The sequence below is a fragment of the Mirounga angustirostris genome, unplaced genomic scaffold, assembly GCF_029215605.1.
Source record: "Mirounga angustirostris isolate CCGP_5_RB_7025 unplaced genomic scaffold, mMirAng1.0.hap1 SCAF_5, whole genome shotgun sequence".
NCBI lineage: Eukaryota > Metazoa > Chordata > Mammalia > Carnivora > Phocidae > Mirounga > Mirounga angustirostris.
In genome coordinates this window covers 60,573,589-60,596,700 of record NW_026991713.1, presented here as the reverse complement: position 1 = coordinate 60,596,700, position 23,112 = coordinate 60,573,589, and the positions used below count along the sequence as shown (strand labels likewise).

Below are 23,112 nucleotides of genomic sequence, written 5' to 3'. Positions count from 1 at the left end.
GTGGCCTTATCCTGTTTCTTGGGTTTTGATGTGAGAATTCAAGGCCTTGGTGATTGTCTCACTCTTGTCTATTCCAGAAGTTCAGTTCTGCAAGCAAGTATGCTGCTCTCTCTGTTGATGGCGAAGATGAGAACGAGGGAGATTACACCGAATAGACCTCTGCATCCTGTGCTTTTTCCTAGTCTCTCCACCCTGAAACATTCGAGAGCAAATCAAACCTCTATCCAGACAAGACAATAAAACTCACCATCTCCTGGAGACCTTTCTTAACTTTTTTTTAAAAAAACAAAAAACAAAAAACAAAATGAAATGAAATCCTTTTGCATGCTGCTGCAGCCTTTAAAGTATTGAACTAACTGGAGAATCGCCATTGTAGCCAGAGAGAAAGAGACGTACAGCTTTTCATGGAAAAGTTGTGCATTTTTACGACACATGCAGTTGCCTGTGTGATTAGTGCCTGGGGGCCTCCATTTAGCAAATGGCAGTGACAGTGATACAGTGTCTGGAATCTGGCTGGGCAGTAGGGCAGGCTTAAGGAGGAGTGAGATTTCTACCTTTGAAGTCTTATTATCCTATTGTGGCATATATGAATTCTCAAACATTATCTGAATAAATTTTCCATCCTTGGAAAGATAGGTTTAGTCTCCTCTGAAGTTGTTTTAGTCTCCAGGAGGCTGCCTGCCCCTCCTCTTATTTAATTCTGAGTTACTGGGGCCAGCCTGGGGGAATTCCTTCATTTTTACCCCCCAGGGGGGTAGTTGGGAGTGAGTCTGTGGGCCACTAAAGAACAGGACTGCTTGGTGACCAAAATAAGCGGGGAAATCGTGGTTTGAAAAGAGGCTGTGGGGAAGGGACGAATTATTTTGTACCGGTGATGGGGGAAATGGCATGACCTCCAGTGAATACTGGAGCAGGAAGCACTTAGGAGTCATGGGAATTCCCAAGTCTTTTCTATGTCCTGGTTTTGCCCTTTCTTAAACGCTGTCCTTTCTGAAAGTTCACATATATCCACATTCTTTTGAAATCTTGAAGCTTTAAAAATGTAGACTCTCGTCCTGGTCCTCCATTCCTCGTGCTATTCTTTGCTGTTGCCTCCCCCAAAGCAGCTTCTACTTAAACCACATACCTGATCTTGGCTTTCTCTGTCCGCCCCAGGGAGCAGAAGCAAATGAGGAATCACTGCTTTTCTCCAGCAAATCTTGGCTTTTTCGTGTCTTTGGACTCTCACTCCTTCCCTCCATCCCTGCTTCTACTTCTTTGACCCCTTTTACACCTCGGAAAACTCTAGAATTAATGGTCTTAGGTAGTGAGTGAGGGTGGATAAACGGACACATTGTGAGCTGTTCTTAACCTTGATGGGGGCTTTTTGGTTTTGTTCTTAAAAGTTTCCTTCTCTCCACTGAAATCCCACACCACTGTTTGGATTTATAATATGGCCTCGACCAATGTGTGGGTTTTTTTGGAGGGGGGGGTTGGTGTTTTGTTTTGTTTTTTTTAGCTTCCCTAGAGAGAACAAATGATAAAGGAGAGAACTGTTTAACAAGGTCCTGGTTTCTGTTGCAACACAATAGCTTAACTTGCCTGCTTTTATGTGCACCTTTGTACTGTCAGCCCAGGAGACAGTGTCCCTATGGGTGATACTGGGACGGGCAGAGAAATGACACCTTGGTCTCTTGTTCGCAAGCCCTTCTCCCATCAGTCCTAGGTTAGAACCTGCCCAGCCAGCAGGTGTGTCTTGTCAGTGGAGTGCTGGCAGCAGTGAGCTAATGAATCGTTTACCCCGTGGACAGAAAAGACTTAGTGAGGTAACTTTAAATAATTGGCTTGGATTGGCCAGTAGCCAGGAAGTGGCTTTTAGAGAAATACCCGAGGCTGAAAGGGATTGCTTTTTTTTTTTTTTAAATACCATTGAAAAGGTAGGTTTTGCCCTCTTTGGGTCTACTCCTTCCAAATGGTTGTATCCAAAACTTCTTCCCCACTTCCCCTCCTGCCCCCATTACCACAGAAATGGGGGTTTTGTCCCACTCCTTAATATGTAAAATTTGTACAAAATATCTTCTATGAAAATGATTTGTAATCTGTAGACTTAATACCTGGGAGATGTCTTGAGATGTAAAATCCCATCCTTTGGGTTGTGGGGTTTTTTTTGTTTTCTCCAAATAAATCTGATCTTTAAAGTTCACCTTAATGCTGAAATTCTTGTGATCCTATCCCTATGCCTTTCTGTTGGCTCCCCACCCCCATCTCTGTAGTACTCTCGGCCTTAGATTCTGTCCTGTGCAAGTACAGAGGGTGGGGTTACCAGGGGAAGCTGTTTGTTGAGGTCCACGACTGGGAATTTGCATCCACTCCCCTCCAGCATTTTTGCCTGGTGTTAACCTTTAATATTTGAACTAATTTGCTGTGCGTTTCCTTCTTCATGGCCTTGATGCGGTCCTTCCGTCCTCTGCCCTTCGGTCTGGAGAGGTGCCACCTGCTTTCCGGCGCTACACGGCACAGGGGAGCAGTTCCCTGGACAAGCTGGGCTACATTACAACTAAGACCCCTTTCCTCTTAATTTTTTTTTTAATCTGAGGTTAATTGCTAATAGTTCACAGCAAGTTGGCCTGGTTTTTTGTTTTTTTTTAAGAAGGGGAGAGAGAAGTGGGGGAAGGGGCAGAGGGGGAGGAGAAAATCTTAAGCAGACTCTGCCCAGCGTGGAGCCCGATTCGGGGCTCAATCTCCCAACCCTGAGATCCTGACCTGAGCCAAAATCAAGAGTCAGATGCTCAATCCACTGAGCCACCCAGGTGCCCCCTTTCCCCTTCTCTCTCCATTACAGCTCCAACTCGGTGGGAATTTTCCAAATGGCTAGAGATAGGCTGTTTGTTGCTGCAAGGCAGGAAAGAGGACAGTGGCTGAGAATCCTTAAGGTCACAAGGGGGTGGAGCAAAGAACCCCGGAAACCTCAGCAATTTGGAGGAAGATGGGGGGGATGTGCAGACAGACAGGAGCCCAGTTACACACGTGGCTTTCACAGTAGCTGCTCTTGGGGTTCTTGGCGGTGCACTGATCTCTTCAAACGTGGAGGGATAAGAGGCCCAGGGCGCTGTGCTAACTGCAAGCCTTCCACGTGGATTTAGGTGAGAGCGAAACACCCAGGCTGCATGGGGAACCCACCTCCACCGCTGGCATCGGTCTGCCCCTTTCTCCAAGCCTTCATTTCGAGCTACTCCCCAGAGGACCAGGTGAATGATGGAAAGAATAAAAGTGGGAAAATCTAACTTACAGCTTCACGTTGGTTGGGCACAGGAAGGGTAGAGAAGGAGCTCCCTGTACTGTGTCCCAAGAGGGCACTCGAAATCCAAGGAAAAGGTAGGTGCTGGCATGGCCCCATCCTCAGAAGGATGGGTGGACCCTCTCAGAATCATAGCTGCAGAAATGGATCCCAGGATTGGTGCACCCTGTCATCCTGCAATGAATCTTGAGTGACCAGAAGGATTCAGCTATGGCATTCTATTTTACAAGGGTCACTTCCAAGCTGCTTGGATCCCCTGTAAGTCCACAGCATAGATTCTAAACAGGATCGAGCTCTAGGCTCCGGTCCCAAGGCAGGGAGGTCCCAGTCAGTGCCGAAGGCTTCAACTCAAGCACTAAGCAAGCTCACAGCATCTGGTTTCTCAGGAAGTGGGAGAGCTACACATCTGCTCCTGGGAAGCATTAATTCTCAAATAAAACCTTGTTTCTTGGCAACCGTCATAGCCCCCACCAGGGCCACAAGTGAAGGGGAGACTCGACTTCCCTCGCCCTCCCGCCTCACCAGAAAGGAGTTTGGAAGAGGCGAACTGTGCAGCTCCACGCCCAGCAGCAGCAACCTCCTGGTTGGACAATACACTCTCTGTTCTCCGCCAGCCGATCTGCCTCTGGACTGAGCTCTGCCCCTTCCCCGGCTCTTCCTGGTTCCCAGCACCCAAACCCTCCACCGGAGTCCCCCTGGCCCAGTGCTCTTCCAGCCAGGACAGTCCAGGCCCCTCAGAGCCCTCCAATAGTCTCCCCACCCCAAGGATCTGAGCACACTCGGTCCCAGGCATGGGATCACCCCAGACCTTGGAAGAGGGGGTTCAGCCTTCAGTCCCCAGATGGGCTCCCCTCTGCATAGTCAAGGTAAGAAAACCTGCATGGAGGGAGCAGTCAAAGGGTGTTCCTGAAATTCTGTTCCACCTTTACTAACATCCTGTCTTTCTGCTCCCTTTCCCCTCCCTTCTGAAGCTCCCACCGCTCTGAAGTGGTAGTCAGGATGTCTGGATGGCTCCATATGCCATCCATTTTAATTTCATCCCTCCAAGCCACCTCCTATATATAATTTTTCACTCTCAACCTTCCTCATCACCTTCCCTCCAGCAGCCCCCTAACCACCTGGTCCCCAGGTCCCTCAAGTCTGAGCTGGAAGTTCAGCTACCCATCTTATGACTCCCAATTCCTTGGGACCTCAAAAGTTCCTCTCGGGGGCAACACCACCAGCATGAGTGTGAGGCTCTAGCCCTGCCCACAGCTCTGGGATCCAATCAAGTGCCTCTTCTCTGAGTCCCAGTCTCTCCCTTGGTACCTTTAAAGATTAGAACCTTGGGTGCCTGGCTGGCTCAGTCGGAAGAGCATGGGACTCTTGATCTAGGGGTCTTGAGTCCAAGACCCACATTGGGTGTAGAGATTACTTAAATAAATAAATAAGCTTAAAAAATAAATAAGCTTAGAACCTACCCCCTTCAGCAGGCATCCTAGGCACCAGCCAAAGACCCTAATGAACTCTGGGAAGGACAAGATTTTAAAAGAACTAGCTATAAAGGGGCCCCTGGGTGGCTCAGTCAGTTAAGCGTCTGACTCTTGATCTCAGCTCAGGTCTTGATCTCAGGGTCCTTAGTCCAAGCCCCACATTGGGCTCCACACTGGGCATGGAGTCTACTTAAAAAAAAAATTTTTTTATTTAAAAATAAAAGAGCTAGCTATAGACTCCAAAGAAATGAGCAAATTTTCATATCCTACGTATCTTGATTACATATTCAAATCTTCCCAAAATACACAGACTGACCCTCAGCCCTGCCACTCTCCTTGGGGCTTCCCCAAACTCCTGCCTCTCCCCTTCTCCCAATGCCTCCCCACCTCTTCCTTCCCCCGCCCCATTCCAGCCCCCACCCCCAGCCCTCCCTCCAGCGGTTCCTGCTGCTCTAACCTCTGAGACAGAGACTGCCTACTAGACACCAACCAAGAGCAAGTAAGATCTAGGCTCCCCAGTCCCAGCCACACCCACCCCTTCCAAATGCCAGTCTCTGAGGGACCCACATTGTCACCATGTCTCTCCCCAGCCGCCAGATTGGAATCGGAACCAGACTTTCCAGCCTTTGCCAAAGGCAAGAGCACAGAGATGACCCAGTTGAGAGCTGAGACAGGGGAGGGACAGAAGGCCTTGGAGCTGGTGGTACTGGCTGCCTTCAGCAGGCATTGGACATTGAGCCCTGGGCACCAGCTGCTCAGAATCCACCACACACACACACACACACACACACACACACACACACACACACACGTTTTCATCATGGAAAATCCCGTGGGGAGAGTGAGGGAGGGCAGGAGGGAGTGTCAGAAAGTGCTCAATACTAGAGAACACTGGTGAATCTGAGAATGGGAATAGATTGAGAGTTTCTGGAAAGACATCCCTTCCCTCTACCTTCCCCTCCAGGGTGACACAACTCAAATCACCCCAGGGCCCATTCGTTTCCATCCAGCACCAGATCCCAACACTGCATAAGAAGGGAATGGTAGAGAGGCGTCTGCCTTTGGCTCAGGTCATGATCCTGGGGTCCTGGGATCAAGCCCCACATCGGGCTCCCTGCTCTGCGGGAAGCCTGCTTCTCCCTCTCCCACTCCCCCTGCTTGTGTTCCCTCTCTTGCTGAGTCTCTCTCCGTCAAATAAAATCTTTTTTAAAAAAAGAAGAAGGGAATGGTAGATCACAGACTGAACTTCCATCTCCACTGGAAAACCTGGGACTTGAGTTAAATATGAGGAAGACTTTGATAGGCTCAGGGAGTGGGAACGACCACCCAGGTCCAGCTGCAAAGCTGAGTGATGGATGGGCTGACTGGAGCTGCTTAGGAGGTGGGAACTTGAACCTGACGTGGAGGTCCTCAGCTGTGAGTCCTTAGGGGAGAAGAGGTGGCCAGGACGTCTCCCCTGCGACAGAGGACTAGGGAAGGGTGTCCAGCGACTGGGGACACCAGGGACAGCAGGCATCTTCACCTGAATCTGGCGCCCCATGGGTCGGTGGCGCTAGCCCCAGGCCAGGCCGCGGGTGGGTCCCGATTTGGGGGTCAGGCTCAATCCCAATACTGTCCTGTGGAGGGGGCGACTGAGAGAGGCCGCGACAGCTCTCTGCAGCGTTTCTAATGCCTTCTGGACCTGTGACCACTTTTCCTTCTGCGTCTGTCCGGCTCCCGTGTTCTGTTTTGCTCTTTTGCTGCGTCCTGCCGCGTAGTCTCTCCCGGGCTCGGAGACTTTCCCGTCCGTGCGTCCTCCGTGTCCGCCTCCTCACGCCCTCCCAGCCCGGTCTCTTCCTGGCTCCGAGCGCCCCTCCGCCGGCCTCCGCGTCCCTCCTCGCCCTGAGCCCCGGGAGCGTGCGCCCGCAGAAGGTGGGGAGGACGAGAGGGAGAAGGAGGAGGCCGAGGGGCGGGGAGCGGGGGAACGTGGGGATTGGAGCCGGCAGGAGGGAGGAGAGCAGCGCGGGAGGGAGCGAGGGCGGGCGCGGGGCGCGGCGGGCGCGGGAGGGAGCCCGGGCGAGCGCGGCGCCCGCTCCCGCCTCCTCCACCTCCTCCGCGTCGGCTCGGCGCGGGCCCGGCAGCATGGGCTGGCCCGGGGGCTCCCCCTGCTGCTGCCCCGCCCCGGCGCGCCCCCGCCCCGCCGGGCGCCCCCCGCAGGTGAGTGGCCGCGCGGCGCGGGGCGGGAGGGCGGTGGCCGGTGCGTCACGGCGGCCGGGCGGGGCCGGGGCCGGTCGCCAGGGGGCGCGGGGCGGCCCGGGGCGGCGGGGCCGCGGGCCGGCCGCTCTCGAGGCGGGGGCCGGGGCGCGGGCGGGCGGCGGTGCGCGGGGCAGCGGGAAGCCGACCAGGGGGCGGGGCGCGGCCCGCGGTCACACTGCCGTCCCGCCCTCGCGCGTCCTGGGGCGCACGTTGCCCCCACACGCGGGCCGGGGACCTGGGCGGGAATTGGCGGCCGCACTCTGGCCTGGCCCGGGAGAGTGCGTGCGAGGGTTTTCCTCTTCTACTTCACTTCTGGAGAGACTGAGGTTCGATCTTCCAGCCCCACTCCTCGGCCCCCCTTTGGCTTCTCCCCTCATTTCTCCAGATCCCTCCGGGCGCACTCATATATGCCGCCTCTCCTCCCTCTCTCCTTCCACGGGCCTCATCCCTCCTCCGCGGCTGGGCTCCCAGCCTCTCATCCAACCACAGCTATTTCCAGGAAGGGGGAGTGTGGGTGGAGGGGTTTCTCCAAACAAACCCAAGGCTTCGGAGTGAGAGGGGGCCAGGCTGGGGGAGAGATTGACAGGTTCCGGAATGTCCGAGGCAGGAGGAGGGCGAGGGTCCTAGGGGGTCTGGCCATGAATTCCAGCCCTGCCCAGGTGAGCTCCTTTTCCTCTCAACTCTGGCTCTCCCATCTCCATCTCACTTCGGAGGCGCCCCAGGGAGTGGGGAGAGAGACTCAAAGCCATGCTTCCCTGGCCACCCAACACAGGGGTTAGTCAGTCCCCCAGATGGAACTACCAGGTGAGGGGACCTTTCAGCCCCTCTGGGGCCAGCAGGTGTAGAAAGAAGAATGCCGAAGGGGTCCTGGTCAAGGTGCGTGCAACAGGAGCAGAGAAAGGCCACCCCAACCTACACACCCACCACAGTGCTCCTCCTCCCCGCAGCTTGGCTGCGAACTGGACCGGGCCAGACCCAGTTGCCCACACTGGCCAGGGGCCTGGAATGCCCTGGGACCCAGCCAGGGTTAATGGGATGGGAGTGGGTTGCAAAACCAGTGCCCCTCTCCAGTTACACGCTAGGGGCCCAAGCCTGGCCACAGAGCTACCTCCCTGGCCAAGGTACTCTGGGGACAGACTTCCTGACCTGGAAGGAGGATTAGAGCTTCAAAGGCGAAGCCTCAGCCCAGGTCCATGCCAGGCAGGTCCAAAGAAGTGTCCCGAGTGGGCTCTCATAAGGGGGCTCATCTCAGAGAAGGCAGGATTAGACCCGTCCCTTGGGCATGAAGGAGGGAGAAGCAACTCTAAAGACCTGGTGGGAGAAGCCTGAGCTCTGGTACATTCAGTAAATGCCATGCAAATGAGGGGAGGCACATTTGCACATTCTTTCAAGTGACAGCTCCAGCCGGTCAAAGGGCTGCTGTCCAAGGCTTAGGGCTGAGGACCCCCTGGCCCTTAACCCCATATATTTTTGGAAGATTAGTTCCCCCCCCCCCCCCCCCACTTCCAAGGCCCCAATCCACCTCCTTCCCTTGACTCCCGGGACAGGAAGTTGGCCATGTTCCCAGGAGGGAGGTAGGAGGCCCACGGAGGGGGGTGGAGTATGTGTTGGGAGGGGGGCCTCCTGTCCAGTCCTTAGGCCCTGGGACAGCTGCTGAGGAGGGAGAGCAGAGCTAGGAGAGCCATGAAGGTAGTACTCAGCCTGGGGCAGGGGTGGGGGGGGTGGGGGGGCCAGGGGAATGAGACGGGGCCCAGCCCTAGGGCCTGGGTGGAGGGCCAACATAGCAGGGCTGCGAAGAGGGGCTAGGGATCTGGGAGGTCTGGCTGGAAGAAGCCAAGGAATAGGGGTGCGAAGGAGTGGGGGCCTGGGCAACGGGACTGTCAGGAGCAGAGCTGCTGGGATGCTCTCAGGAGAAAGACCTCAAACGTCCTGGGCTGGAGCGGGAGAATGGATCACTCCTGTGGGCAGAACAATCTTGTGGCTGAAATCAGGCCTTCCAGCGTGTATGGGAGGGAAGGGGGAGGCAGTGCGTGCTCTCCTTTTCCTACTTCACCACCAGTGAAACTGAGGCAGGAAGCTGGCCCTCCATTTATTTTCCCTGCCCCTCAGGATACACTCCTGATTCTGGGCTGGCAGGAGCAGTGTGATTCCCAGCTCCCCCTTCCTCCCCACCCGAGGTCCCCTGAGAGCCTGAGAGTTCAGGCTGGGAGGCTGGCCTGGCCGGGGACACAGTGTTCCCCACTGGCCCTTGAGCCCTGCCCTGAGACCTAAATCCTCACCCCGCCCCCACCCCGCCCCACCGGGGGCTGGATCTCAGGATCCTTGCAGATCCCTGGATAGGGTGGATCCCAGGGCATGGGGCAGCTCCAGAGCCAGGGGGCTGGGGGGCCAAAGATCCTGGGCTGACACTCCCAGCAGGGTAGATCCTGGGAATCTGATCTCCTGGCCTCCCCCACATCCTCCCCCCCCCCCCCCCCCACTTCCTGGAGCAGCGACCTGCCCCTTTCCCGCCTGCACTCCCCTCCACTTCCAGGGCTGGGCTTCTCCTCACACCAGCCAGACAGTCTACCCTCCACCCAGGGGAAGCAGCTGCCTCCGCCAGGCCGCTTCCAGGAAGCCCCGGGCCGGGCCCCAGCATTGTTCAGGCCCGCAGTCGGCACCCCAGGCAGCCGGACATCATGAAGTCCAGCGGCCCCGTGGAGAGGCTGCTCAGAGCCTTGGGGAGGAGGGACAGCAGCCGGGCCAGCAGCAGGGTAGGAGTGCCCGCCGGCTGGGCCAAGGAGGGGCAGGGGAGGCGGTGTGGGCAGTGGGGGAGGGGACCAGCACTGGGCCAGACCCTCTTCCCCCTGCCCCGCATGCCCTCACTACTCTGCCTCTCCCCGGAGGGGCCGGGGCTGTTCTGTGAGCAGCAGAAGTTCGGACTAGAGCAGAACCTGGTGTCTACTTTGACTCCTCCAACTTCCCTGCCCTAATTCAGGCCAACCCTGGGGATCCTCGCCCCTACACCTGCACTCAGGTTTATATACCGCAGGGTAGCACTTTTCCAGGTACAACCCCGGCGCCCCGGAGCAGGGCTGAGAGATCAGGCCCCTTCCCTGAGCCAAGAAGTTTGGGGGAAATGGGGTGGAAGTGGCAAAGGGAGGGGGGTGGCGGCCAGGTCCCAAAAGTGCTTTAGACACTGGGGCTTTGCTTTCCCCTGACATCGTCTGTACGTGCTGTTAATGCCAAAATGCACCCGGTTTTCCTAATGGGTCTGGCAAGGTTGGTCCAGAGAGTTCAGGTGGGGTTTAATCCAGCTGCTTCGGGACAGCCAAGAGACCAGAAGTGCTGCCTGGGTCCCCAGGATGGGGGGCCTGGAGGCCTATCACTCCATTTCCCCATATTTCCTCAGCCTTACCCCAAAAGCAGCAGCTCAGGGCAGCATGAGACAATATTATTGGGGTGGGGGGCGGGCAGGAACTTGAACTCCTGAGGGAGGAGAAACATGGGTAAAAGGGAGAGGAGGCATATGGTCCCTGGAGAGGATGAGTGAGGTGAACCCACAGTGGGAAGGATGGGACTGGGGGCCATGATGGGGCATCCCTGCCTCACTGCATTCTGGGTGGGGAGGGGCCCAACAGGGCATCTGGTCCACCTCCTCCCCCATCCCATGCTGGAGTCTCACTTGGACCTCCTCAAGTAGCAAGAGAGCTAACTGTTTCCCTCCATGTCATGCCTCTGTCTGCCTGTCCCTCCAGCGTTACCACCCCCTCCTTACACAATTGCTGCCTGCCGCCTCAATGCACAATGAGTAAACATGTTGTTCTGACAGTAGGGGGAGGAGGGCATGTCAGCTGTCCGGAGCATGGGGACAGCGGGAGCCAGGGGAGTAGGACTGGCTGAGGCCACTCCTGTCACGTCAGTCTGGGTGTTGCGTGACTGACATCCTACATTCCTGTCTGGACCCCCTCCTGCTCACTCTCCACAGGGACCTTCATCTGGGGAGGCCATCGGGGAGGAGAAACGGGGAGCCCTTACAGAGGAAAGTCAGAGAGCACCCCCCAACCAGGAGGAAAGCCCTAGTGCTTGGGGAGGCAGTGACCACAAGGGTTTCACACCGCAGGGCCATAGGAAGGGCCTGAGTGATTCCTCAGAGAAGAGGTGACCCGGCTGAGGTGACGCAAGGTGGCAGGTTCCACACACCATCAAGGACAGGCCCCACACCGGCCCAGAAACAGGTGTGGCCAAGTGTGTCTTAGGAGTGTGGGGGCTTTAGCAGGACTGAGGAAGAAAGAAACCAGTGCAGGGCCAAGACCCTGGCCCAGTCCGAGACGGGCCCGCCGAGAACTGACACCTCTCTGTCGGCGTGTCCCTCCACTCATAGCCTAGGAAAGCTGAGCCACATAGCTTCCGGGAGAAGGTCTTCCGGAAGAAGCCGCCAGTCTGTGCAGTGTGTAAGGTGACCATCGATGGGACTGGCGTCTCATGCAGAGGTGAGGTGCCCCGTCGCGTGGCTGAGAGCCTCCGCCCAGCACCACCATGCGCACAACTCCAGCGGGCAGACTCACGCAAATCGTCATGAGCCCGCTGCCCCTGGACTGGGCAACACGGGAGCCAAGAGGCAGCTGCCTCCCCTCCAAACAGTCCTTGCTCCCGGTGACAGACACTTCCCACCCCCCACCCCCCGCAACCCAGGAGACCCACTACTCCCCACCCTCCCTCCCTCCTCACCCCCACCCACCCAAGGACGTAGCCCTGGCTCGCTCCCTCCCTGGCCTGGGCAGCACTACCCCACTGCCATATGCTTCCCTTGAACTGCCTCTGCCCCCCCCCCCCTACTCCACCTCAACACTCTTGGAAGTCCCAAGATCTGGTCCCAGGGCCTGGGGAAATGGGGGGAGGACTACCCCTTCCACTGCCCCCAAAAGGCCCCTGCTAACCTCTCTCTTCTCCGCACCATCCCTCTCTAGTTTGCAAGGTGGCAACACACAGAAAATGTGAAGCAAAGGTGGGTGCTTGATTGGGGGAGGGGGACTAGAGTCCCTTGCTCTGAAACAGGCTTCTCCAGCCACACTGGCATCAACCCTCCACCCGTCTCATCACTGGGGAACCCCTGCTGGGGTGGGAGAGAGTGCTGTACTGGGCCTTTAAGAACCACCCTACTCCACCCCCTGGAGGGCTGGCCCAGGCCGGTGGACAGGAGACAGCGTTTGTCTTGGTGCTGTGCCCAGGCTGCAGCTGGCGAGAGGGTGGGGGTGGGGAAGAGGAGGAGAATGAGGAGGAGGAAGGGTGGGGTGGGTGGGTGGGGGGAGCAGGATTTCAAAGACTGGGCAGCCGGATGGGCTGTGCCTTCCCTCTGGGGAAGGGTCCTCAGGATGCCTGTGTGGGTCTCGTCCTGGGCCCTGGAAAAGGCCCGGCAGAAGGTACAAAATAATGCCACTGTCCACTGGGGACCTGAGACAGCCCCATCTCTGAGGAGGTTCCCTGGTCCTCCTTCTGCAGTGCAGGGGGTCCCAGGGCTTGAAGTTGGCCTGGGGGAGCTGTGTACTCAGGGGCGGGGTCTCCCGGTGAAAGAGGCCAGTGTCCATTCCTGGCCATGGCCTGCCTACATTGCTCTATATATAACTCCTGCCCCGCAGCTGGATGAATGGGGGTCTGTGTGGGCAGGGGGCTGGGAGCCAAGAGCAACAAGTGGGGGGCCCAGGGGTGGGGGACCGAGAGGCCAGAGGGGAGGCTCCCTTAAATAGAGGAACCTCCGCTGGAGTGTGCGCCCATCTTCTGAAAGCCCCTCCACCTTGCTGAAGCTGAGGGGTAGCCCCATCCTCAAGCCCAGGAGGGTCCATTGCCCCAGGAGCTCAGTCCCTCACTCGGTCTCCTTCCAGGTGACTTCGTCCTGTCAGGCCTTGCCTCCCGCGGAGCTGGTGAGTGTGCTCTGAGATGCAGTGGGGGAGGCGAGGAACCTGGCTGAGATGTCCAAAGGTCTGGTGGCCACAGAGAGGGCCCCCAGGAGGTTACCTTGAATGGACTGCTCTGGGTGTTGGTAATCCTGAGGGAGAGGGAAAAAAATGAGCCCTCTGCTCTTCTTGCCCTTGGGCCTGCTGGGGGTTAGGACTCCTCTCCCCTCGCCCAGTCCAGCCCCTACAGGGACACTGGCGTGCCCTCTCCACCATCCCCAGGCACAGACTGGTCCCTGCCCCCGCCCTAACCCCTCCCTTTTCCTTCTCCATCTCCCTCTAGCGGAGAAACACGGCCCCTGTGAGGCGCATAGAGCACCTGGTAAGTGATGCTGGAGGAGGGGGCGAAGCAGGTAGCTCTGGGAGTACGGACCTAGGTTTCGGCTGAGGACAAAAGTTCAGGGGACTCTGGAGCGGGGTGCCTAGACTGGGGGGCACCAGTCTCATCCACCTCTCATCCACCAGGGATCCACCAAGTCTCTTAACCACTCAAAGCAGCGCAGCACTCTGCCCAGGTAAGTGAGGGCGCCGGGGTGGCCCCCCACCTCAGCCCTGCGCAGCGCCCCCCAGCAAAGCTCTCCGGGGCAGCCCCCCGCCCGCCAGCGGCCCCACCTACCCTGGGGACCCAGAGGCCTCGCCCTCCGCTCCCACCGGCCCCCCCGGGAGCCCCGCCCCCGTGCCTGACGCAGGCTTCGCCCCCTCCCAGGAGCTTCAGCCTGGACCCGCTTATGGAGCGCCGCTGGGACTTGGACCTCACTTACGTGACGGAGCGGATCCTGGCCGCCGCCTTCCCCACGCGGCCCGACGAGCAGCGACACCGGGGACACCTGCGCGAGCTGGCTCACGTGCTGCAATCCAAGCACCGCGACAAGTACCTGGTGAGGGACGGGGCGTTCCACTGTCAGCCAGTGACAGGGCTGGGAGACCCAGATGGGCGGAGCTGCTCCCTGACGCCAATCTCGCAGAGGCGCGGCCCCCCAGGAGGCGGGGCCCGGGGGCGGGGCCGCGGGAGCCGATCGGGAACGCCCCCTCTGGGCTGTCACGGCTAGGCCGGCCCGTAGCGACCTCCTCGTTTGGGAGAAAGACTTTGCTTAGGGTCACGGCAGGGGACAGCCCCTCGCTTCTTGAGGTCACTTCCGTCTAAAACCCCCCCTTACTTGCAGCTCTTCAACCTTTCAGAGAAAAGACATGACCTGACCCGCCTGAACCCCAAGGTAGGAGGGGATTAAAGCCATTAAACTGAACCACCCCCACCCTAGAAGCCCCCAGCCTCCTCGTTATTAATAGTAGCGATGGGCATCTACTTCACTCTTAAGCACTTTCCCAGATGACTTATTACTTGAGACACCAAAGCATGGTGCAGGAGACATCAACCCATTGTGCTGGTGAGGAAAGTGTTGAGGCTGGTTGTCTTGGACAACAACAGTCCCTTGACCTTGGCCCCGACCGACCCCTACACCTGGTCCCTTTTCCATCCCCACCCATCTCTCTTCGCTTGTGGCCCCCATCGTCACCCCCCCTCCCCCAGGTCCAGGACTTCGGCTGGCCTGAGCTGCATGCGCCCCCCCTGGACAAGCTGTGTTCCATCTGCAAAGCCATGGAGACGTGGCTCAGTGCTGACCCACAGCACGTGGTCGTACTGTACTGCAAGGTGGGCTGGGACCTCGGGTTCACAGGGCTGGGGTGCCCTCAGCCTGGGGCCCCAGCTGGCCCTCCATTCCTCTCTCTCTATCCTCAGGGGAGCAAGGGCAAGCTTGGGGTCATCGTCTCTGCCTACATGCACTACAGCAAGATCTCTGCAGGGTGAGGCTCCCTGGCCCCTGACTGGCCCCTCCCCCAGTGACCTTGCCTCCAGTTGGCCTCGAGGAGCCCATCTCCCTTAAAGCCCACCTCTGTGTTCAGAGAGCCATTTACTATCAACTTGGCCTTTCCACCTCCTTTTTCTCACTTGTACTTCACCACGGTTCCCTGCAGAGGATTTGTATCAGATCCCTAGGGTTGATGGAACAAAGTGCCACCAACTAAGTGGCTTAAGACCACAGAAATTAGTTGCCTCGGTTCTGGAGGCTAGGAGTCTAAACCCGAGGTGTCAGCAGGGCTGCACCCCCACTGAGACTCTGGGTAGAACCCTTCCTCTAGCTTCTGGTGGTGACCAGCCATCCTTGGTGACCAGCCATCCTTGGTGTCCCTCGGCTTGCCGCTGCATCACTCCAGCTCCTCCTCGGTCGTCACGTGGCTTTCTTCCTGTGTGTGTGTCTGTCTGTCTCTTCTCTTCTTCTAAGGACACCAATCATATTGGATTAAGGGCTCATCCCTACTCCAGTATAACATCTTAACTAATTCCATCTGCAACGACTCTATTTCCAAATAAGGTCACATTCTGAGGTACATATCTTTTGGGGAGACACAATTCAACCCATAACATGGTCTTATTGCCCCATTTTACAGCGGAGGAAACTAAAAACTCAGGGAACACTGGCCTGAGGTCCAACAACTAGTAAAGTGACTGTCTGTGGGGTTTTTAGTCCTCTTCATCACCACTCTGGGCTTCCTCTAGACTCAGGGGGATCACACGTCTCCTCCCTCCCCTGGGGATTAGGGGCGGGAGGCCTGGATGGATACCAGGCCCTGATCCCCCACACTGGCCCTGTGGTCCCCAGGGCAGACCAGGCACTGGCCACACTAACCATGAGGAAGTTCTGCGAGGACAAGGTGGCCGCGGAGCTGCAGCCCTCCCAGCGCCGGTGAGCAGCCTGGGTGGGGATGGGCCGCAGGAGCGGCTCCCTCCATGGCCGCCAAGGCCAAGATTCTCTCGTTCATACAGCACACCTTAATGGAGCACCTTCTGTGTGCCAGGCACTGGGCCAAATGCTGAGAATTCAGAACAAACCAGATCCCTGCTCTCACGGAGCTTGTGATAAAGAGAGACTTACAGGACAGTCAGAGCCCATCTCTATCATGTGAAGCAGAGATCTGGGGGAAAGAGCATTCTAGGCAGAGGGGCCAGCAAGTACCAATCTCAGAGACAGCAAGAGGGACTGAGGTTAGATGTGAGGAAGAATTTTCCGGTGAGCTGTAAGATGGGAGGGAAGTGCTAAGAAGGGCAGGCCTTCCGGGGGGGGGGGGGGGGCGCGGGGTGTGCATAGTAGAAATGATACAAAGGGGCCCCCAGAGGAAGGGGCTTATGTTCTCACCGACACTCGCCCCACCAGATATATCAGCTACTTCAGTGGCCTCCTGTCTGGCTCCATCAGAATGAACAGCAGCCCTCTCTTCCTGCACTACGTCCTCGTGCCCGTGCTGCCAGCCTTTGAACCGGGCACGGGTGAGTCTGCCGGGATGGGCTCCACAGGGAGGGCTGTCCCCCACCCCCTCCATTCAGCGCGCCTCACGTGCCTTCTCCTTCCTGCGCCTCCAGGCTTCCAGCCGTTCCTCAAGATCTACCAGTCCATGCAACTGGTCTACACATCTGGAATCTAGTGAGTGCTCTCTTCCCAGGCCCCTGCTCCTTGCAGTCCTGTTCCTCCAGCCTCCCCAGACATCTGGGCCTCCCGCTCCTGCCACTGTATCCAGAAATGTATGCCGTCATGGTGTCCGTCTTACAGACGGAGAGGCTGATGCTCAGCTAAAGGCCTCTCACTCAGGGCTCAGACTCCAGTCTCCTAACTCCCTCCTGACCCTTGCTATCCTACCTACCCCCACCCCAGCCCAAGTGCCTCTGGTTCAGCCTCTGCCTCATCCTCTCTTCCTCAGTCACATTGCAGGCCCTGGGCCCCAGCAGCTTTGCATCAGCCTGGAGCCAGCCCTCCTCCTCAAAGGCGATGTCATGGTGAGGGGGCCATCCTGGGAAGGGGGGTGCAAGGGGTATGGTGTATCCCACCAGCTGCACAATCTCTGGTGAGTCATCAGTTCAAGGCAGACTGGAGGGCGGAAAGCTAGTCCCTGGGCAGGGGAAGTCACCTTGAGGTGAGGCCCGGCAGAGCTGTGGCCAGACAGTCTGCAGGGTGGAAGCACAGAGGAGGCGTAAGTAAACAGGAGGGCCTGACCCCCGGTCTCCCTTCCCTCATCCAGGTGACCTGCTATCACAAGGGTGGCCGGGGGACAGACCGGACCCTGGTGTTCCGAGTTCAGTTCCACACGTGCACCATCCACGGGCCGCGGCTCACTTTCCCCAAGGACCAGCTGGACGAGGCCTGGGCTGGTGAGTTGGAGACAGATGCGGTGGCTGGAGCCCAGGTGAGGGCGGGCAGGGGGCCGGGCTCCTCACTGTCCACTCCCCGCAGATGAGAGGTTCCCCTTCCAAGCCTCAGTGGAGTTCGTCTTCTCCTCCGGCCCAGAAAAGATCAAAGGTAAGAGCCAAACCTTGGGGGAGGACTAAAGGTTGTGTCCCTGCTCCCCAACACCTGGGTGGCCCTTCGGCAGGAAACACCCCACGGAATGAGCCTTCAGTCTCTGTTGACTACAACACCGCGGAGCCCGCCGTGCGCTGGGACTCCTACGAGAACTTCAATCAGCACCATGAGGACAGTGTGGACGGTGCGTGGGGCAGGCCCAGGGGTGGTGGGAGGTGTAGGTTTGGGGGGGCACACTCCTTCCTCCCAGGCAGAATCCCCCTCCCGAGAAACACCCCTGAGCCGCAGTCTCCTGCACTGTCCCCTCTCATTAACTCTCTCTCTCTCCCCCTTCTCCCTGCTTGCCCTCCCTCCCTGGTCCTCTCCCCACTCAGGCTCCCCGACCCACACCCGGGGACCTCTGGATGGCAGTCCTTATGCCCAGGTGCAGCGGACCCCCCGCCAGACCCCGCCAGCGCCCTCTCCAGAGCCACCTCCACCCCCCATGCTCTCTGTCAGCAGCGACTCTGGCCATTCGTCCACGCTGACCACGGAGCCCGCTGCCGAGTCCCCTGGGCGGCCGCCCCCGACGGCTGCCGAGCGGCAGGAGCTAGACCGCCTCCTGGGAGGCTGTGGAGTGGCCGGTGGGGGCCGGGGAGCTGGCCGTGAGACGGCCATCCTAGATGACGAGGAGCAGCCCCCCGTGGGCGGAGGCCCGCACCTCGGAATGTACTCGGGCCACAGACCTGGCCTCAGCCGCCACTGCTCCTGCCGCCAGGGCTACCGGGAGCCCTGCGGGGTCCCCAACGGGGGCTACTACCGGCCGGAGGGAACCCTGGAGAGGCGGCGGCTGGCCTATGGGGGCTACGAGGGGCACCCCCCGGGCTACGCCGAGGCCTCTGTGGAGAAGAGGCGCCTCTGCCGATCACTGTCTGAGGGGCCGTATCCCTACCCCCCCGAGCTGGGGAAACCAGCCAATGCGGACTTCGGCTACCGGGCCCCGGGCTACCGGGAGGTGGTGATCCTGGAGGACGCGGGGCTGCCTGCGCTCTGCCCGTGCCCCGCCTGTGAGAAGCTGGCGCTGCCCACTGCCGCCCTATATGGGCTGCGGCTGGAGAGGGAGGCCGGAGAGGGGTGGGCGGGCGAGGCCGGCAAGCCTCTCCTGCACCAGGTGCGGCCCGGGCACCCACTGCCCCTGCTGGTGCCTGCCTGCGGGCATCACCATGGCCCGCTGCCCGACTACAGCTGCCTGAAGCCGCCCAAGGCAGGCGAGGACGGGCATGAGGCCTGCTCCTATGGCGTGTGCCCCGAGGGCAGGTATGGGCACCCAGGTTACCCTGCCCTGGTGACCTACAGCTACGGAGGAGCAGTTCCCAGTTACTGCCCGGCGTACGGCCGGGTGCCCCACAGCTGTGGCTCTCCGGCCGAGGGCAGAGGGTACTCCAGTTCTGGCGCCCACTCCCCACGGGCCGGCTCCATATCCCCGGGCAGCCCGCCCTACCCACAGTCCAGGAAGCTGAGCTACGAGATCCCTGCGGAGGAGGGAGGGGACAGGTACCCGATGCCGGGGCACCTGGCCCCAGCGGGACCCTTGGCATCTGCAGGTGAGGGCGCTGGGGTGGGGAGTGCCTAGGGAAGAGGAGGGTTCTGGAAGATGGTGGGGAAGGTGCAGAGTGAGAGAGCGCTAAGCCGGACAGAAGGACTTCTGGCTCACAGCCCCTGTTCTCACCTTCCCCACAGAGTCACCTGAGCCAGCATCCTGGAGGGAGGGCCCGAGCAGGCACAGCACCCTGCCTCGGTCTCCCCGTGATGCTCCGTGCAGTGCCTCTTCTGACCTGTCTGGGCCCTCCACACCCCTGCACACCAGCAGCCCAGTGCAGGGCAAGGAAAGGTACGTGGCGGGGCTGGGGCTGTCCAGGGACCGAGGCAGCCTGCAAGCTGGGGGTGGGGGCGGCTCACACAGGGACTCTGCAGCCCTACTAACCTACTCACCACCGGCCCGCCCTCCCCAACTGCAGCACCCGACGGCAGGACACCACGTCCCCCACCTTGGTGCCCACTCAGAGACTAAGTCCTGGCGAGGCCTTGCCATCCACTCCCCAGGGAGGCGCTGAAAAGGCTCCCGAGCTGCCAGCAAGAAGCGGGCTGGAGCTTCCGGCCCCTAGCCCCTTCTCCTCCACCTCCCCGCCCAGGTCACCCAATGATTGGCCTCAGGAGAAGAGCCCGGGGAGCCGCTCGGACAGTGCCAGTCCGAGGGGCCCCGTGCCCACCTCGCTGCCTGGCCTCCGCCATGCCCCCTGGCAGGGCCTTCGAGATCCCCCAGATAGTCCGGATGGGTCCCCCCTCACTCCTGTGCCTACCCAGATGCCCTGGCTCGTGGCCAGCTCAGAGCCGCCCCAGAGCTCACCCACGCCTGCCTTCCCCGTGGCTGCCTCCTATGACATCAGTGGCCCGACCCAGCCCCCACTTCCGGAGAAACGCCACTTGCTGGGACCTGGGCAACAGCCAGGACCCTGGGGCTCAGAGCAGGCATCACCACCAGCCAGAGGCACCAGTCACCATGTCACCTTTGCACCTCTGCTCCCGGATAATGTCCCCCAATCCGCAGGTATAAAGGCCTTGAGGAGGGTGGGACCCCCTTGTGAGAACCTGTCTCCCAAGGAGGGGCATGGCATGGGCACCGGGAAGCACTGGGGCCAAACTCGGTCCCTCCCTGTCCTAGAGCCCCCTGTGCACGAGAGCCAGAGCAATGTCAAGTTCGTCCAGGATACGTCCAAGTTCTGGTACAAACCACACCTGTCCCGTGACCAAGGTGAGAAGCCAGCCTGCCCCTCCCCTCCCACCCTCCTGGACCCTGTGTTGGCTTAAGAACCCATCCTTGGGGCCTCCTCCCTGTCTCAGCAGGTTTACCTGGGCTGAGTCTCTCACTAGCAGGTGGTTCCGGGCTTTGGGCCCAAGGAGGTTTAGACTCAACACTGTCAATGCCCTTTTAACTCTAAAGTTCCATCCCCAGGTGCCCCAAAACACCACAGCCGTTAGGGTGAGAGGCCTAGGGAGCTTGGGTAGCAGAGGTAGAGAGGGGCTACGTGGGGCTCAATCAGCCACTGTGAAAACTCCCACCTCCTCCCAGCCATTGCTCTGCTGAAGGACAAGGATCCTGGGGCCTTCCTGATCAGGGACAGTCATTCATTCCAAGGAGCCTATGGGCTGGCCCTCAAAGTGGCCACACCTCCACCCAGCGCCCAGCCCTGGAAAGGTACAGAATGCCCAAATGAGGGAGAAGGGGAGTGGAGTCGGGGGAGGTACCAGAGGCAAGACAAGGTGGGGTGGGCCATGGCCCTTCTTGGTGGGGAGAGGCAGGAAGTGACCTCTCCAGCTCTGGAAAAAATCCCAGCAGGGGAGAAAGCTGGGACCTAGAATCTGATAAAGCCATCCTCTCCCCTCCCCTCAGGGGACCCTTTGGAACAGCTGGTCCGCCATTTTCTCATTGAAACTGGGCCCAAAGGGGTGAAGATCAAGGGCTGTCCCAGTGAGCCCTACTTTGGTGAGCAGCAGGGGCCGAGGAGGTTACAGTGGGTTGGTTTAGGGGGGCCAAAGGGTCTCAGGAGGGTGGAGGGAGAGCTGGGGCTATCTGGGGGCACCTCATGGCTTCTCTCACCTCTCCCTGCAGGCAGCCTGTCCGCCCTGGTCTCCCAGCACTCCATCTCCCCACTGTCCCTGCCCTGCTGCCTGCGCATTCCCAGCAAAGGTGGGTGACTTGTGATCTGTCCTCCCGCTTCTCCTCACCCACTGCACAGCCCAAGGCAGCATCCCCAGGTCCTGGCTCCCAGCCTGCCTTCCCTTGGAACAAGAGTTCTCCAGTGCCTAGAGAATGGGGCTCCCTGCTGACCTTCCCTGTTGGCCCTCATTTCCCTCAGATCCTCTAGAGGAGACCCCAGAGGCCCCAGTGCCCGCCAACATGAGCACAGCAGCAGACCTCCTCCGTCAGGGTGCCGGTAGGGACCTCCCCCTCCCTCTTCCCTCCCTCTGGGCACCAGGTGGGTGCTACCGGTGAGGGCAGGAGGCACTGAAAGGCCTGGAGGTGGGCGGGCCCTATTTGTAGTGGTGGTGGGAAGGGGTCTTCAGTCTAGGGACCCCAAAGTCATGAACATGAAAATCTTGGTGGGGGTGGGGGAAGGTCTTGTTAGCATGCAGATTCTTGGGCCCCTTTCCAGCATTTCTGACTGTAGATCTGGGGGAGTTGTAGAATCTGCCTTTTTAACAGGTGACCTGTGATTCCAACGACTTTTGAGCAGCGGTAGCGGGAGAAAGGGCAAAAGCTGGGCGTGTGGAGGGATAGGGGAAGACAGATCTGGGTGCTGGCGAAGCCGGTGCTCTCCTCCAGCCCTCTCCTGCCTCCTAGCCTGCAGTGTGCTCTACCTGACCTCCGTGGAGACAGAGTCACTGACGGGCCCCCAGGCGGTGGCCCGGGCCAGCTCGGCAGCTCTGAGCTGCAGCCCCCAGCCCACCCCGGCCATCATCCACTTCAAGGTCTCGGCCCAGGGCATTACACTGACAGACAACCAAAGGAAGTGAGTATGTGTGCCGAACTCCCTGGGGGCCCTGGGGATCCCCGTTTCTGGCTGTGACCTTCCCCATGATCCTCCTTGAAGGCTCTTCTTTCGCCGCCATTACCCAGTGAACAGCATCACCTTCTCCAGCACTGACCCTCAGGACCGGAGGTGAGCCTCCCTCCCGACCCTTGGCTCCCACAGCCCCATGCTCCCGTCAGGCCCTGCAGACCGGGCAGTCCCCTGCCCCAGCCCTCCTTCAGTAGCTGGACCCTGGGTGCATTTCTTCACGGTTCTTCTCTTTCTGCAGATGGGCCAACCCCGACGGGACCACCTCCAAGTAAGCCTCCCCAACAAGTCCCATCCCTTCCCTCCAAGGGTCTGAGGCGCTGCCTTCCTCCCAAGCCCTGGCTCTGCAGTCTTTTTGTGGAAGGGATGCTGAGCCCCCTCCCCACCCTGCCTTTGTACCCCTAGGATCTTTGGTTTCGTGGCCAAGAAGCCGGGAAGCCCCTGGGAGAACGTGTGTCACCTCTTTGCAGAGCTTGACCCAGATCAGCCTGCAAATGCCATTGTCACCTTCATCACCAAAGTCCTTCTGGGTCAGAGAAAGTGAAGGCCACAAGCTCAGAGCCCACGTCAACACCGCACACCTCTCAGCACCCCACAGTCCTCACTTCCCCGGCCTAGGCCCAGGAGACCCAGGAGCCAGCCCCCTCCCTTAGGACCGGGGAGTGGGCATCAGCCTGGGCCACTGCTCTCCTTCCCTGCCCCCAGCCTGCTAAAGCCAACTGGGTGGGCCCGCGAGATGACTTTGCACGTGAGCAGATGGCAGAGATGGGCGTGTGAAGGGTGAGGAAGCATCAGCAGGTGAACCCTGGAGGGGATGTGGACAGCCCCAGCTGCAGAACATCAACCCTGGAGGGGAAACAGGGCCTGCCAGCTCCAACCAGCTGCAGGTCCCAGCCCAGCAGGAAGAAGGGGAAGAGGTATGGGGGGCAAGGCACTCCCTCCCCCGCCTCCCCTTTTAGCAGAGAGATCAGAGCGGGATCACATGAATGGGGGGAAAAAAGAGTCTATTTTTGTCTAATAATAAAGAATTTCTATAACATTATTTTGGAGTTGAAGTCGAACCTTGTTCATGAGAAGGTCAAAGCCTTGTGTCTCCCAGGGGCATACCTGTGCTTCTTGGGGGCATCCCAGGCCCACAGCCAGGTCTACGGAACACACGCCATCCCCATCCTGGCCTCATACTGGTCCAAGTCCAAGCTGCCTCAGCTGCCCCCACCTCTAGCCCTGTCCCTGCCCTATGGACTG

At 59.2% G+C, this 23,112-nt stretch overlaps 2 protein-coding genes across 13 annotated transcripts in view; both read left to right on the top strand.

The window, feature by feature from the left end:
• Positions 1–2,182, top strand: part of EIF4B (eukaryotic translation initiation factor 4B) — a 30,781-nt gene extending 28,599 nt beyond the window's left edge. For all 8 annotated transcript variants that reach the window (XM_045873380.3, XM_045873379.3, XM_045873386.3 and 5 more), the window contains one exon: positions 78–2,182. Coding sequence is in view for 4 of the 8 variants with exons in the window: in XM_045873386.3 (XP_045729342.1) it covers positions 78–155 (78 nt within the window). In the remaining 4 variants the exon portion in view is untranslated. The remainder of the gene's footprint in view (positions 1–77) is intronic.
• Positions 2,183–6,764: 4,582 nt separating this feature from the next.
• TNS2 (tensin 2) lies at positions 6,765–22,909 on the top strand. Of its 5 annotated transcripts, none has more exons than XM_045873373.3 (29): positions 6,765–6,945; positions 11,348–11,456; positions 11,934–11,971; positions 12,846–12,884; positions 13,201–13,239; positions 13,383–13,432; positions 13,624–13,795; positions 14,081–14,131; positions 14,446–14,568; positions 14,656–14,720; positions 15,578–15,661; positions 16,130–16,242; positions 16,336–16,396; positions 16,671–16,746; positions 16,989–17,118; positions 17,201–17,266; positions 17,340–17,453; positions 17,644–18,852; positions 18,989–19,139; positions 19,267–19,856; positions 19,971–20,060; positions 20,379–20,504; positions 20,700–20,792; positions 20,919–20,996; positions 21,166–21,243; positions 21,651–21,819; positions 21,901–21,969; positions 22,109–22,138; positions 22,273–22,909. In XM_045873373.3, exons 1-29 carry the CDS (start codon positions 6,871–6,873, stop codon positions 22,409–22,411), a joined length of 4,227 nt encoding a protein of 1,408 aa, XP_045729329.2. In that variant the 5' UTR covers positions 6,765–6,870; the 3' UTR covers positions 22,412–22,909. The 5 variants fall into 5 exon arrangements, with proteins under 5 accessions (XP_045729329.2, XP_045729330.2, XP_045729331.2 ...); XM_045873374.3 differs by lacking the exon at positions 6,765–6,945 and adding an exon at positions 8,593–8,673; XM_045873371.3 differs by lacking the exon at positions 6,765–6,945 and adding an exon at positions 9,518–9,737.
• The last annotated feature ends 203 nt before the right edge of the window (positions 22,910–23,112 follow it).

Bases quoted from the DNA above. Each gene is read 5' to 3' on its own strand.
- TNS2 (XM_045873373.3), top strand. From the start codon at position 6,871: ATGGGCTGGCCCGGGGGCTCCCCCTGCTGCTGCCCCGCCCCGGCGCGC. The intron at 14,721-15,577 runs GTGAGGCTCCCT...TGTGGTCCCCAG, and splicing joins TACAGCAAGATCTCTGCAGG to GGCAGACCAGGCACTGGCCA. The intron at 22,139-22,272 runs GTAAGCCTCCCC...TTGTACCCCTAG, and splicing joins CCCGACGGGACCACCTCCAA to GATCTTTGGTTTCGTGGCCA.